Genomic DNA, 16,596 nt, shown 5'->3' on the forward strand with positions numbered 1-16,596 from the left:
CAGGCTGGCCATCTCATCTCTAATTTTAAACTCTGAAAGGCCGTAAAATGATTGCATCGACGACAACGACAATTATGTCTATTATTTCATTTTATTTATGGGGCATTCCCTGTCAATACATAATCGTCGTTGTCGTCGATGCAATCATTTTACGGCCTTTCGCAGTTTAAAATTAATGATGGGATGGCGAGCCTGCGGCAAGCAGACGAAGAACTTCAGTGACGATGCCGAGTCGGCGGTGACCGACTGCGAACTTTCGTGCATAAATATTTTCTTGCGATCGTGAATTTAATGTAAAATATGAATTGAAATTTATAGTGAATTTAAACGAAAAATCAAAAAATGGCCAAAACTAAAACGATAAGCAAAGGTTGCCCGAAATGTGAATTTCAGGTAAATTTCAACTTGACTCGTATTGCCCTTGTTTACATTCATAACCTCTACTGCCCATTGTTCACTTTTCAAAATAAGCTGTATCATTTGTGTATCCGCACTACTTATTCACAAATTTCTCAGGCACGCCTGTCCAATGGTTTTTCACACTATTTTGAGTATGTCAGTTTTATTCAATTCCTTATCCCAAATCCAGTCATAAATACAAGAATAACTCTCAATCTCCACACTATTCAATAACAATGGAGATATCAGAATGCCTTATTGTTCGCTGTTGTTCTCATTCGTTAGGTATATAATGTTGATATTTTTATTCCATTTTAATTTTTCACCATCACAATGCCTTTTCAGATCTAAAATCTTGTTAAATCTTGCCTTTTATGCTTACTGGATTCACCATATCAGATATACATTATAAATAATAAAATTATTCTTCAATTTAATTTCGAGAGCCAATTGCAGAATAAAATTTTATTTTCATGCTAATTTTACGGATTTATATATATATATTTCTATCGAAAGGATCGGATTCTCTTATCTAGTTTGTAAACAGTATGAAAGTTTCTCTACTACGTAGAAATATATGAAAATTTCAAGCATAATAGTCAAATTGCTCGAGCATTTTTGCAATTTGACTCAAGAACAATAAATTCTAGATATATAAATTTCAAGAAACTCGATGATCTTTGTACACTTTAATTGAGAAACTAAAACTGTTGTCTTAGATTGTTTAGCAGTAACTTTTAAACATACTTTTATACTTGCTGAAAATGAGGAAACTGAATTTTTGTTACTTTAATTATCATAACCACTATTCACCCGATGTTTTGAAATTTTTTAGGTCCCTGTGGCCTGCAAGGCCTGTCCTTGCGGCCATTCGTTTTTCAATGCACGTCGGAACTCGATTAAGAGTCCTCCAAGCCCTGAAGGAGGGGTAATGAAAACTAGACGAACAAATCGCGTTAAGCGCGAGAAACCTAATTACTACGACGCTTTGGAATACGATAAGCAAACGAGGAAAAGTGCTAAGGTATTTGACTTTCTCTATACTGAACTTTTGTGTGAAAGTTACAAAACATTTAATAGATAAGTCACCTGAAATTCAATTAGAATATATTGAAATAAAGAACTTGCATACTTTCCAGGCTTACTCTTGATATCATTTTATCCAAAATTTACCGTCATTCTATTTAACTGAGGACTACGAAGTACTTTTTATATTTTTATTGCAGCGAATTTATTTTCTTGTTATCACACCTAAAGGTGATGTGACGAAATGATCTGTATCTAATCATTTGTATCTTTCGAATACCAGATTAAGCGCGCCGCGGAATTGGGAAACGATATAGACTGTAGGCAGCTCAATAAAAAAAAGAAGAAACGGGGTAAAGGCAAGGGTAAAGGAGGTGGAAGCAGCGGAGCAGGAGATGATGACGATGAACCAGAAGGTGTCAGTGCACTTTCACCTGATAAGCAGCTCACTTGTTCCCTCATTCTACAAGAGTTGAATAGCAAAATGAGTATGGTTGCATGGAAACCATGAGGTGCGTGTTTGGTATTGTCAAGTTTTTACGGACAACTATATTTGCTAACGAATTCAGAAATTTTATGAAATATCTGTTTTTTGTTACGTTACTTGTGATAGAATTTACCTGTTCATGTCTTAATAAATCAAAGCACTGGTGTTTATGTTACCGTCATTTCATTTCTGTTATAGGAAATATACGTGGCATTTTTTAAATGCGCTAACTTTCAATGGAAATACAGCGATGTGACGCTGGGAGCAGTATACGACGATCTAGAATTGGTATTTTTTTCGGTATTCGTATCTTGCATTGGGCTGTTCAGCCTTATACTATATATGAGCAGTTACATAATTAATGTAATTAATTTTCCTGGTAGACTGTAAACTATTAAATATGACTTACAAAATGTCCTTCTCTTTCAATACTGAAAAAGTTACGGACCAAGTAAAAATATGCTGACAAAGTTTTGTACCGTTAAAATCATCTATAATCACCAATGAATTTGAAAGTAATCAAAATAAACGCAAATTGTTGAACTCTTACTCATGAGTTGATAATGGACAGAAAAAAACGCATGATTATTGTAAGTACGATGCAGTATAATCACGCATTTTCAATGTTTGTCTATCATACTATGAATTAAAAGTTCGCAATAAAAATCTGAAAGACATGCATAAACACCGATAAAAACTATAATATTTATTTGTTGAAATATGTAGCCAGTTTATTATAATTTTGACGATGCAAATGTGTGTCTAATCCAGAAAGTTCATTTTGGATTCATTTTCAAATTTACTACATGCTGTGTGATTTCAAAATTGCGGCAATATCAAATCTACTTTTGTCTTGTTTGTTACAAAATAACTATTAGCTGTTTTCTTCTCATGATAACATTGTAAATTCTCATTGACGTACTGAAATGTTAACACTATCTTTAAAAAGTGAATATATGACAATTAAATGATGTATTTATGTACCCAGCCAACTGACTCGTGTACTTTGATTTCCCCACGTTTAAGAATGTACATAGGTATTTGTTTGTAGAGTTTGAACAATTTTCAAATAAGTTCTATGTCAAGGACCAAAAGTACTACAAGAATATGAATAATTTATTCTATTTCTGTAAGGCAAACAATGACAAACATCGGTCAGCATCTTTGAACCTCTGGTAGATATCATTTGATTTCTATTGATTTGAAAAAAGATATTATGAAATTTCACCGACAAAATCTGTAAAATATTTCAGAACAACAATTATGTGACCAAGTACTTGTACGTAGGTCTTCTGCACACGGGTCAATCCTATCATTCGCAACATTTCAGAGGATTTAACTTCTAACATTCTCGTACGTATGATTCGATAACAATTATTTTCTCTAGACTAAATGGAAGTACATTATTTAGAAGTGCAATCTAGTATTCAATTGAAATTTAGTCAAACGTAGCTGCATGAAATTAAACATAACAGTAAATATATATTTCAAAAACTTCCCGTGTAGTCATCATCTCTTACTATATTTGCAAGCAAACACAAACTGTTTATAGGAACAGCCAGAATTATGTTCGGGTCTGTGAACGTACTATTCAAGCCAACACATTTCAGTAAAATCAAAGAAATACAATTCTGTACTAAATTACAATCCGTAATCTTTGTTCATTATTATTATTATCATTAGACGAAAGGCGGTCTCTCGAAACTGTTGCTTTTGTTTTTTGTTTTTTTACCTACAGTCACAAGTTTTGTTTTTATACAAGTGAGAACGGCAATAGTAAATACAAAGCCTGTATGGCAATTCGTCGAATATTATTTTCATCGTTTTGCTCAAATTTGATTAATCTACAAAAATTTGAGTAGGTATTGTTGTTAATATTTGATACCTTGGCATGCGAAGAATAATAATAAAGATACGAACGTGCTGAATTATACATACACACCCCCATCCATTATACATCCATACATATACTACACTTAAACTGACTGATAATTATACCAGCGCTGATCATCACCTAAACATATAACATAATTCGTGCTGTAACATCTCGATTATGTAAGTGTACGAAGTATTTGGCTTTTTAGAAAATTAGTTTTATTATAAAAATTGTAATTAAATAGTCATTATAGTGAATACTCCCTATCGAAGTTATGACAGAATGTCATTGAAATTTATTGAATCTCAAATCATAGACTGTCTATGCCTTTTTGCAGAGATCGAAATATAGAGAATACATCTCTCGTATGTATATACATTATACATAAACATCATCGTTATACCCCTTATACCTACACGATGGTATACACATGTATTGACACCTATTCAACGTATTCTAAATACGTTTCTTAAATGTATATAATACTTTCTATATAAAAACTTCAGTGGAGTTTATCATTATTATAAGTAATTTACAGGCACCGTATATGTATGTATATGTAATTTGTAATACCTATACTGAATTTTTAAATATATACATGAATTATATAGTTCGCGGAAAAGTGGTAATTAAAATTACCGATATTTTCTCGCAACATTATACTTTCGTACTGTGCTGTATAATTAGATGTTTGATTAATTGTGAGATGCGATTACTTACAGTGAATATAGAAGGTAAGAGAAAGTATAATAATAAAATCAGGATCGCACAAGTTTAAGCATGACTAAACTTATTGCAAGTGAGATTAGCCACGTGTATACTATATCCAAAATGAACACTGCTTATTACAACTAATATACCTATTGTAATATGATTTGTTTAATGATTTGGCGTCCACATGACATTATATTATAGAGGCAATTATGATTTGGCGATATAAGTGTCAGACATTTTATACGCGATACATATATAATGTATATGTATATTATGGTAGCGATTTAATTAATCTACTTGAATGATCCGATGACAATCGCGTTTAATGCGTGCTGAAGTTGTCTTAGAAATTGACATATAAAATATAATTTTAGTCCACTACTGACAGTGCGATTGTAGTCATACGATGATAAGGATAATTGTTAAAGATGTAATAGATGATATACATATAGTAGGTCGCACTAAATCACAGAGTTTGCAAACTCACTCTTATCATATCACTTGCGTAACTTTCGTACCACCATTATAATATATGGTATAATTGAGAAAAAATGTTTACATATAATATACGGTAATATGTATCATGTGAAACTGAAGATTAAATATTTATCCCCGAACGTTACCGCCTCGAGAATACGATCTAGGATCAAGAATGTGCGCGATTTAGGGTATTGGTGCTATAATTTTTGTGCGGCAGCTTGCTCGTTAGCTAGATCTCTCGCTTGCTTTCTGTAAATAAAGGGTACGAATCCCCAAAGCGATGAACCAGCAACGAGTACGAGGCCCAAGATGGTAAAAATCGGACCATAGCTCCCGATCTCTTGGAAGACCAATCCGCATATCGGTGGTCCAACCAGCTGTATGATACCGTTAACAAAAAGTGATATCCCGTAAGACGATGTGAGCTTTTCCATCCCCAACATGTCTGCCATTATAACGGCTGTAATACCGACGTAAATTCCCGAGGAGAGGCCGAAAATCGCGCAGTAAACAGCCAGCATTGTGTAGGTGGTGGCGAAGGGCAGAAGAGCTAGTGATATTCCGGAAATTAGAAGACCGCCAACGAAGTACCAATGCTTCGGCATTATCTTGATGTCGGACATGGCGGATCCGCCGATTCGCCCCGTTAGATCGAGGATCGATACGATGGACAGAAGCAGAGACGACATGCTCTTGTCGAAACCGAGCTTTATCGCGTAGGCGGGAAGAAGTATAACGAAGTTGGTATAGCTGACGGCGTTGGTCGAGTTCGATATGAGAATTACCAGATAAATGGGATCCTTCAACAGACTGACGTCGAAGAACTTGTTCTTCGACTCCTGTTTCTCATCCAATTCCCCCGGTTTCTTTTCCGGTGACTTTCTGAAGGTGCTCGATATCGCGTTCAGCGTCAAGGTCGAGGCGTGCTCGGGGTGGAGGGCCGACAGCGTGCTGCCGTGATACGGCGTGCTTATGTAGTTGAAGGACGAAGCGCTCGGTGACCTTGGAGGTGCTCGCCTACTCCTCAATTTACAACTCTCGAAGTCACCCCGCTCAGGAACGACGTGCAGTGCCGGTGTGCTGTGCATTTGCCCGGCAGCAACGTCCTTCCCGACTGGCATGCTCACCTTTCGTGTTCTACCCTGAACCGGGGTGTTCCGATAGTTTTCCAAGGCCACGCTCGAAGCGCTCTTCGGCACCGTCGGATCCCGTCCGTTCGATTGCGGAACTATCAGCAGACTCGTCGGGTTCTTCTCCTCCTCCGGCGTCGTCACGTTTATCGATATTCTATCCGCCTCTTCCGGATCCTCCGTGTCCTCTGGACGTTTCGCTGGTACCAAGTGCTTCTCAACCGGGTCGTAAAGAAGCGCACAGGCCCAGACGTTCAGAGTCAGAGCGCCCATTATCAGCACGGCACCCCTGTTTTTGTGGAAAAATTTAATTTTCAGTTGTATTCCGCAGACGAGATCGAAAGTGATCTCAAAAGGCGGAGAAAGGTGGTCGAAAGGTGCTAGATGTTATCAGGAACCACCTCCTGAGGTAAAGAAAAATATTAAACTCTGTCCGTTGTTTTCATCTTACCTGTAACCGTACTCTCCCAAAAGTATTTGGAGCACAGGTGGTAAGAATATTGATCCAAGGGCGCTCCCAGAAATACATAGACCGTTAGCAAGTCCCCGTAATCTCAGAAAGTACGATGTGACTATGTAGACCGTTGGCGGGAAAGCCAAACCTGCACCAATTCCCACGAGGACTCCGTAGCTGGTGTAAAAAGTTTTTTACTCATCAAATGAAATTTGCTTTTACGTATAACGTGTTACAATTCGGTGTTGTTTCAAGCACTCGAAATCAGTATTTCGGAAATAGAACGATCCACGATTATTGTTTCAGGCAAAATACGTCATTTTGTACTATTCTATTGGTACAAACGGTTTACACGTTTGAAAGCTTTTTCCAAACAATTCTTACAAAAATGTGATATTTACCTCACGCAAAGATATCCGACCGAACTTGCAAAGTAACTCAGCATCATTCCAGCTGCAGCGAATGTTCCACCGATAAGTGTGACTGTCCTGTACGAATATCTCACAGACAAGACGCTGGACAGTGGTCCTAGAAAATCAGAGTGATTATAGTTTTACATCGACAATAATTGCGCATGGTACACCAGTGGGATATGCATGTGTATGATCTAATGCATGATGTCATTTTACGCAAGATTTCAATAAATTCTGGGAAAAAACATGATAGTAAGAGGAAGTTTTTGTGTTATTTAGCTTACCGAGAGAACTGTAGAGGAAATAACAGAGAGCCGGAATCCATGCCGCAGCAGCTGGTGAAGAGTCGTTGAAGACTTCAAGGAACTCGACGAAAAGCACACCGAACGATTTTATTGTACCCGGGATTAAAACATTGACGGTGACGGAAGCGAGGAGCACCAGCCATCCCCATCCTCCATCCGGTGGCACCAGTTCTCCCTCCGCAGGCGCAGATTTTACTGTAACGATACGAAAGTCACCGATAAATTAATACTTTGGTAGGCTTAGTCCTTTGCTCTGTAAGACAAAGATTTTAACGTAGAAAATTGGCGTGATTCCAAATTTCCACTATAGAAATACTACATAAATTACGACTATTTTGCATAGTTTTTTCTGATGGAACTGTTGACTCCAGACGGAAAAAAAAATGATTCATTACACCTAAACAAGTTTTCACCAATCGTAGGTCTTGCACTGTAAAAGCAAATGGTTGCAACGATAATCGTCAAGGAATTTTCACAGTCTTGTGTATTTCTTATCGCGAATAGAATTTGGAATCAGCAAGGATTATAACTTGACATAACTTCGAGTTGTTGTGTGTGGCTTTGAATAACTATACCGTGAACTTAGAGCGAGTTCAAAAGACATTTCGGAAAGCAGCGTAACCGACCTGAGGAGGGTTTAAACCCTGGATTCACCTTGCGATGAATATTTCAAGTATAGAACGTATAATTCGTATGTTCTATATTGACCGAGGACACAGAGTTGGGTGTATAGAACAAATACAAGCGTACGCAGTCTACCTGAATACTATAATTCGGTGTATCTCGAGAATTACCTCGAAAACAAAAGCCCTTGGAATTGTATTAATAATAACTGGATCGCATCCGTCAGTTCATGAGGAATTTTTTAATTGCACGCAGTTAACGATGAATAAGTTGTTTATTATAGCCTTCGTGATACGTTGTGAAAACAAAAAAAAAAACCACACATCAATTCTTATCGTATTTTGTGGAGGGATCATTCTAAAAAGTTTACGAATCTGCTAAGATGTATTTTGCACAATCCGAATAAGGTTAACGTGGATTTTTTTCCATGCAAACAAAACATCTAAACTGAACTCGTCGGAGTTGGCATAACGGATATCTAATAAAACAGTATAACCGTATGCGAGAGGTTTGAATACATAAAAACGTTGCGTACTGCTTATAATACGTATCAAATATCAAGGAATATATTTAACCGTTCAACGGAAACAAGATTAACTTATCACTTGAAAACAGGCCACTAGACGTTGTTTCCAGGTTGTTCGAAGTAGCAATTTTATGGCTATGTCACATGCTCGGACCAATTCTGCTTAACAAGCAGTTAAATTTACGTGCTATAGTATTAAATCCCATGGAAATTTTCATCTCAATGGTATACCTATGTATACACATATACATATGTGACAGATTGAAACAAAGGCGAGGTAATTAATTCGACGAGGCTGCACACGCTGCGGTGCAGAACACAAATATAACATCGGAGAGAAATATCGTCATAAATTCATGACATAAATACCACTCCTCACCGAATACGTTATTTGCCGAGGTCACGTTAACAAGAAAAGGTTAATTGCAATCTGAGGAGTCTGCGTGTAACGTAACTTTACACCACGATAACGTTGCCATTAGTCACCCGAAACTATAAAATCGACGAGTAAATTAAATTTGTCGAAAGTAAAAATGAATTGGAAAAATTAGCGTTCATTGCCGAAAGGATCTCGATAATTTTACTCCAATTACTCCAATAAAATATACTTGACCAGTGCTTTTCTCCTTTGTATTTGACTTGCGAAATCCACGGTTCTTTTCACACGTCCAGTAACGTTCATTAATAGGTTCTCTGCAGTCTTTACATAGAAATTTTGCGATCAACGTATCGTTTGTTTCTCCTACCACTTGCGTCGCTAATAATTGGCACATGAAGTTTGATTAGAAACCAAACTCGGTCCAGTTTTGATTCCATAAAATAGTAGCCACTGGAAAACTGAATACACATCACTGTATCACATGTAGAATATGCATACGGCAGTAGCATCGAAGCTCACAAAAGCCGCCGGTGAGTCTGCCAAGTGCATGAGTAATTCCCTCGCACGTGGCGGGAATTCATCTACTTTCCTTTCACCTCTAGGTAAATAAATAGAACAAGAGAAGGAGAGAGTAGAACGTCATTGCTAATTGGCAAGTGTCCAGCTGGTGTCGATTCACCCACGCGGTCAAACAGGTGGAACGGATTATATATTTGCATGACTCTCGTATGTTGTACGGATGGGTAGCAGAAAATCAATGCCTGTGACCAGCTTTCGAATGACTCTCCGATAACGAACTCCGTCAATAATTTCAATACGCATATTTGTACACTTGTCATGTAACCTTTCAATTTTTCTTCATCTGTTCATCTAATTATTAGCTCGGTGTCATTTTCTTAACCAAGACCACCTAAGCTTTATGGAGTAGACAGCGATGATTAGAATATCTTCGTTGAAAAAACAACAAGTGTTTTAATTTTTCAAAGCGCAGACGGCACGGCTCGCTATAATCTGTGTCTTGCTGACAAGGTCGTAGCAAGTCGATACAATGGTTTAGTCACTTACTGTCTTACTCTACTATACGACATGTGTCAATACATGTTATATCTCTCCTCGTGAACTGCGAAGTAAAAAGTCTACCTTCGACACGAAGCTCTCGGTGATACTTTATTTACATTAAGTTTTTTTCTGTCCAGCTTATAAATGAACGAATTGAAATTTAATGAAAGTAATCTCCAGTTATTCTAGCCACAGTCCATCATTCGTGATAGTTTTGTAGTTCGGATCACTTTGCTGGTATAAAATTATACGAGGTGTTTCAATTTCTATGAAGATTTCTAAAAAATTATGGAAATTATTTTCACCAGGGTAGCTCCAATCAAGCTTTGGGATAATCAATTTTGCGGAGAGTGCAACGTTGGATAGTCATGATTCGCGTTTCGATGATAAACGAGGTGCAAATAACACTTATAAATGATATATGTTGCAGCAGTATTCCTCATGTATTCATGATAAGTGTGTAACAGACTCGGTGACGGCGACGGAGAATTCTGCGAATTGGAATTTCCTGTATGTTCTACAAATATTTGCGATTCATGGTTTCTACTTGCGCAATCTCGCCTGCAATGCATCGGAAAACGACGTTCTGCACTTTTTAACATGCGTCACGACATACGGGCGTGAATTTCTGGAGTAGCAGGACGCGTGCCGCATTTCAATACATATTCGTCGATTTCTACAGTGTTGGTTGATTTTGTTGTATAATTATTATGGGAATTTGCTTCCTCGAGACAAAATAAGGCATCATCTTTCATGGCTATCCGATGTCGAGTCCAAGACTCGGATTGTCAATTTGTCGTGTACCGAACCTTCGTGCAGTTAGCGATACAATTTCTATGTCGATCTGAGTCGCGAAGAGAATGGAAGAGCGAAAGCGTCGCCTTGACCCACATACCGTTTTACGTGCGCCCACTTAAACCATAATAACTAATCACGTGGAAGCAGTCTGTAGGTACATAAACGTGCCCAAAAGTTGCGTGCACAAAATGATTTACCGACTCTCACAATCAGGGACGATGAACGTGTTTGGGTGTGTCTCGTTTTTTGATAAGCCCGTGACAACGAGAACCTAAGGTTTTCATATTTGAACAACATTAATTTCGGACTTGTGATAATTGCGAGATGAAATTGCAGCACTGATTATTTCATGAATATCAAAAGTCACTGCAGTAGGCATTGGAGACACGATGCAGTGATGATAAACCTCGTCAGCGTGATATGGCTTTTTATAAAACTGTCCTTGATAATATAATACGGTCAAACAACGAATCTTCGATTACGAATGTATTATTGAGTGCGACAGCGTTGTACGTGTAAAATATGTATTTATACAGTGGCAGTCGGCTGATACGATAACTCAATTACGGAACAATACCAGACCGTTTTATTACGACAGACAATGAGTAAAATATCAATTGAAAGATTATGAGTAGTATCGTAATTATTCGAGCTGAAGATAAGAATTTACGCGAGAAAATTTCAACAAACTTATATAAGAAGCGTAGTTTGCTTTAAATCTTTCGAGATTATTCGTAGAACAAACGTGGAAAGTCGATTCAACTTTTAATACCTAATCACAGTAACTTCAGTTCCGCGGTATGTGTGCATAAAAATTTGATAAAGTTTGTTGGAACAAGTGATTGTGATATAAATTAAACAATTTACACATACTATTACGTTAGCAAACAGAAGTAATAAAATAAAACCGCATTCGTTCTTATCCAGCGGTTGACGACGTTCACGGAGAACAATGTGCTCGTTAATTATATACCTATAAACATTTGATCGTACGTATCGTTGAACAGCCTTCTCAATGCTGCGATTGCATAAGAAAAACAATGAGTCAATCGCGTCGTTAGCACGGAAAATTTTTTCATCCGGTAACCGAACAACTCACGATCGAGAGTGTCAATTGCAGTGGAGCGAATGTCAGGAGATTCTGACGATTTGGCGGATCGGCCATAGCAAAGTGAATATAGACAAATGAGAATTATACTATCAGAGGTATCGCATCTCCAATGATTTTTATACAGCAATTAATAGCATATGCCAGACTTTGAATGATTGAAACGATGAAAGATATCGACGATCAGTCATCTTCGGCGACGGGACACGGATCGCAGTCTTTGATATCATCGCTCGATGACAAATCGGTGACCCCTATTTCCGTGTCATCCAGATTCGAACCCTTTCCAGACTCCCCGGCACCGGCACTACGGCCATCGGTCGTGATTTTACTGGCACCGGAAGTGGCTCCGAGACTGTCAACCATACCGAGACCGAGTTGATGGGAGGGCTTTGAGCTACCAGCCGCTGATAGTCCAGCGTCGGTGGCGGTTTCTTGCTTCCTTGTTTGGCTGCCTCGGCCAATGTCTGTTGCCGAGAGGACGACGAGGACAACGGCGCAGACAGCGATAGCCAAAAAGGAGTATATCATGCTCCAAACGAAATTAGACACGCAGCCCGAAAGCTCGCTGTATATCATCCAGCCGAGGGAGCAGCATATCAAAGTTCCACCGAGCCAACTTGCTCCCCGCATAAGCTTGCAAGCCGTTCTGCCACAGCGTCCACCGACAGATCTAAGCCAGCAGAGTCTACCGCTTATAATGCTAGGGTCAGTTCCTGTTTCCTGGCAAGACGGGTAGCTCAACTCCTGCTGGCGTCTTGCGTTCCCGCAATTAGTGCAACGTCTCGGCATCGCCAAGCCGTATGTTTAATATATGGTCAATGACTTCCAGGGACGAGTGATGCAGGTGGCTATTTCGTCCGGCAATTTCGATGCACAAATGTCTCGATATTCTGCAACTCGTCCTCCTCTAAGAGCTCGGCATAGTTGTTATCAAGGACATTGGCGTGATGGTAAATTGGAGATAATTTCTTCCCAGCACTCACGTCACCTTCTTCGATTTTAAAGAGAATCTCGTAATCCCCTTGAGCTTGATTATGGTTTTTGGCAAAATTCTTATACTCGATGACGGATTTCTCCTCGTGGTGTAAAGCGTTTTTGCAAATCTCGCAGGGTGGTGAATCTTGAAAATCCGTCGTGAGGTCAGCCGCTGAAATATACTGGTCGATTTCGCTTTCCTTTGGTTTAGGTTTTGGACCACGGTAGCAGAGACCCAGATTAAACGAATGGTGGTGCACGGATGAACGACGTCTCGGTGTTGGGTTAATTTCGCTTAAATGAAGTCTGAGACGGTTAACGTTGCGGGTTCTTTCTTGAAGGATAACCGACAGGACCAGAGTCAAAGCCAGAATATAAGCAGTCAATCTGTTCATACCCGAAGTGAAATGGGACGTCGTCTCCAGACTCTGAGAACCATTGAATACCTTCGACTTGATTTACGTACGGTTTTAAGGACACGGGACGATCCGAGACGCTCTGCAAAAAGCATCATGGGTACAACATTTATTTCTTTCAACGAAGGTCGGTGATAAATTTACGGATCGTTTTTCTTAGCGATTTTTGCTTTTATCGCAAAGGACAAGGGTCGACGAATTGCTTATATCATGAATGGACCAAAAATCACGCTATCAATCCACGGGCTTGACGCAATGTGTCACCGCTTAACCCGTCAACGAGGCGTTTGTACCCGGTATTACCTTTTAATTGGACGATAACATCCGGTCGTCTCAAAACCAATTTCTCCAAGGATTTAGATTATAGTAGATTCCAAATATGACTTCAGAGCCGTTCAAATTTCGTCCGCGGATTGGTTGTCTTGCAAGGTAAGCTTTGTGATAAGGTTTCGACAGTCAGAAAAGCGGAATTGGTTCTGTGCACATTCTATGCGTATTTATCGAATACCGAAGTATGTGAAGAGAATTTTTATGTGAATTTAACCGAATTTATACATCTTGAAGAAAGGTCTACAATAAATTTAGTTTAATTTGGTCGAAAGAAAAACGAGATATAACCGTTGAAACTTTAGTTGACGGTAAATTATACCCGATGAATGGTTGTTTCTTGGCTCAAACAAACAAGTCGATCGCACTGGCTCTGATCTCACAAAAGGTCGCACTTCCTGTTACGCAAAGGTTGAAAAACTCGTTAACCGTGCAAATAAATAACCGAACTTGTGGAAGAAAATTGTCTGTACGTAGAAACGGTTATTTTTATTCATCAATATACTCGAAGCCATAACAAAGCCGCTTCCAATCAAACGTGTGACTAAAAATAAATATACTCACACTTGCCGAGAACGTTTCGAAATATCGTACGCATCACGTAGTAAATGTACCTGAATATCGTAGATAAGATATCCAAAAGAGTGACGGCTACGCGATCCATTTTTATATAACAAATCTAGATACCGGTTCATCCGTATTATAAATCTTTCTCCAATCTTAATTACCTCGGACATCCCGATCAGGCGTGCCTGTTGTGGGAAAAGATAAAAACTATATAATACCTATTTATACACGAGCTAGATAAATCGAGTAATCGAAGTACGGAACGAGAAAGAAAAGAAAAGTAGTGCAGGTTATTCGTCCAGTGTCATCCTCTACTACAACTGCTATTCTGCGCTTCCATTCGAGTTCACCGTGTTTATTGAATCGGCACCGCGAAGCCCAGGCTAAATCATGTTTCCCGGGATTCGATTTTACCCGTAAATATATATATATATATATACGAAATTACCTATCACGACTCGGATAAAATCTCTTCCATTGACAAACCAACCGTAAATCGACCCCCTTTATACTGCACCAAGTGAAAGAGAAATTGGTAAATTTAAAGCTGTTCCTACTGCCCCTATAATAGCGCTATTATAGGACCTCGGTGAAAAACGACGAAATCTACTTTGATTTTTTAATATTATTAAGCGCCGGTCGATAAACAGCCACTTAGAGGTTTACTTTGCAGACATGAGAAAGCGCTAGAATCGGGCATGCGTTGAATAAAGGTAATTTATGCATTACAATACGGCTATGACAGTCTTGAAACCTTGGCACTTTCATCTGCAAAGTTGTGGAAATTGTGATTTAACATTCTAACAACATTGAATGATTGCAGAGATTTGGATGAACCAGTACTGCACTCGTTGCCACGCATCGAAGAAATTCAGCATCGATTAATCACATTTCCAACGTTTTCTGTGGCTCCGATTTGCATGACTGGTCAAAAGAACACGATTCGTTTACCGGAGCACATTTAGTACAGCATTAAGCACGAGGATTACAATTAGAGACAAAATTGATGTGAAATAAAAAAGAACCGTTACACAAAGCGCAGTGATACGCGTAAAGCATTTTAGGTGTACAAAAAATGGCTCATAATCGTCGTCATCATCATCGTCGTCAACGACGAAGGCCCGAGGAGGTTTCAAAATCACAGTGCTCGAGCTATTCGTGAGAAGGATGGTGAAGTTAGATAAAGTTATGGATACAAGCAGCACATAAGTTATACATGTAATATCGAGTTTATAGACTGCTCGAGTTCCCCGTTATTCAGAACCCAGAGGTTGTTGCTTCCTGCACATGAGTCACGATACGCGATGTGAGAGGTCATTCAGCAGCTCGCAATGCAATCGCGCACTGGAGTTGCATTGGCCTGTTCTGCATCGGCCTTCAACCGATACAGACTGCGAGAAGGAAGCGATCGATAGTTTCTGCAAAAGTTTACACGTTTATGTAGACTGTAGACAGACGCAGAAAATAATAATTATTGAGAGATTGTGCAAAATTTTTTTTTTTTCTCTTCAACAATCAATAGTGTAAATTCAAAGCGCTATTTCCGGTTTCAAGTTTCAACCATATAAATATTGTATAATTTCTTCTTCCGACTTGGGAAGTAGACGAAGGCGACTTTTCAAATTTTTCATTATTCATGCTCTTTTAGTTTCAGCACAGCACGGTTCGTGCCTCGATGAAATTTCGAGGAAACCGCAGGTCCATAAATAAACGTATTTACGGTATGTAAATGTGAAGCTGCGCGTATGTAGCTGTATCCAGAAAAGACGCAATGCATAATAATTAACAAGGAAGTTAGCAGCGGCAAGGTAGAACGAGTGACGTCACTGCATATCTATTGAACTGAAGTATTGTATATAGAGGCTGGAATATGAGGGCGATGTATAATGTAACATATACCTGCACATCGATCGGCCCTATAAAGGAATTGCTAACCTTCGTATAATATTGGTTTTATATGACAAATTTTATACCCGCAGCTTCGTAAGGTAATAATAACGATAATAATTGCATCGAATAGTGACAGTCTAATGTCTACCGAGATACAATAAATTGCGTCGTCCGACAAGTTGAACTAAAATTTCCGATCGAATATTGATAAAGTCGATTCGTACGCTTGGCCTGTTTTTGAGACTTGGTGTCCTGCACCCTGCCATGTATCTCATGCTTCCTATTTTAGTCTGCATGGAGAGATTTTTTACGCATCAAAGAAAAGAAATTCAAGTTGCCGCAGCAGATTTTACGTCTAGAACCAGCGATTACCATAACAATGAGCATTGAAATGAAGGATTGAAATTTTGAATTTGAAAAGTTCCGGAAGCACCGAATTCCGAATTTTTTGATGGTGAAACTTAAAGTAAAGTAAAAATTAACTTTCGGCATTTTACTCTACCGAAACATTATTTTTCGAAATCTTACATTTCGGAACTTTGAACCGTCGGGTTTCCGACCATTCGAAACTTTGTTGCTTCGTAAAAGTTTAATTTCTTTACTTCAAGTTTCGCATCTTTTCAAATTTGGACCTTCACCC

The 16,596-nt window shown here is 38.6% G+C and overlaps 2 protein-coding genes across 3 annotated transcripts in view; one reads left to right on the forward strand and one right to left on the reverse strand.

The window, feature by feature from the left end:
- The first annotated feature begins 104 nt into the window (after positions 1–104).
- Positions 105–5,040, forward strand: LOC124303181 (UPF0547 protein C16orf87-like). Its single transcript, XM_046760075.1, has 4 exons — positions 105–393; positions 1,235–1,423; positions 1,709–1,937; positions 2,111–5,040. The coding sequence occupies exons 1-3, from the start codon at positions 343–345 to the stop codon at positions 1,934–1,936; spliced, it is 468 nt and encodes a 155-aa protein (XP_046616031.1). The 5' UTR covers positions 105–342; the 3' UTR covers position 1,937; positions 2,111–5,040.
- LOC124303177 (monocarboxylate transporter 13) overlaps positions 1,288–16,596 on the reverse strand; it is a 28,538-nt gene continuing 13,229 nt past the window's right edge. For both annotated transcript variants that reach the window (XM_046760068.1, XM_046760069.1), the window contains 4 exons: positions 7,264–7,479; positions 6,968–7,094; positions 6,564–6,743; positions 1,288–6,401 (listed from right to left, as the gene is read on the reverse strand). In XM_046760068.1, coding sequence (XP_046616024.1) covers positions 5,180–6,401; positions 6,564–6,743; positions 6,968–7,094; positions 7,264–7,479 — 1,745 coding nt within the window. In that variant the 3' untranslated portion in view covers positions 1,288–5,179. The remainder of the gene's footprint in view (positions 6,402–6,563; positions 6,744–6,967; positions 7,095–7,263; positions 7,480–16,596) is intronic.

Source organism: Neodiprion virginianus, chromosome 4 (genome assembly GCF_021901495.1).
Source record: "Neodiprion virginianus isolate iyNeoVirg1 chromosome 4, iyNeoVirg1.1, whole genome shotgun sequence".
Classification (NCBI taxonomy): Eukaryota; Metazoa; Arthropoda; class Insecta; order Hymenoptera; family Diprionidae; genus Neodiprion; species Neodiprion virginianus.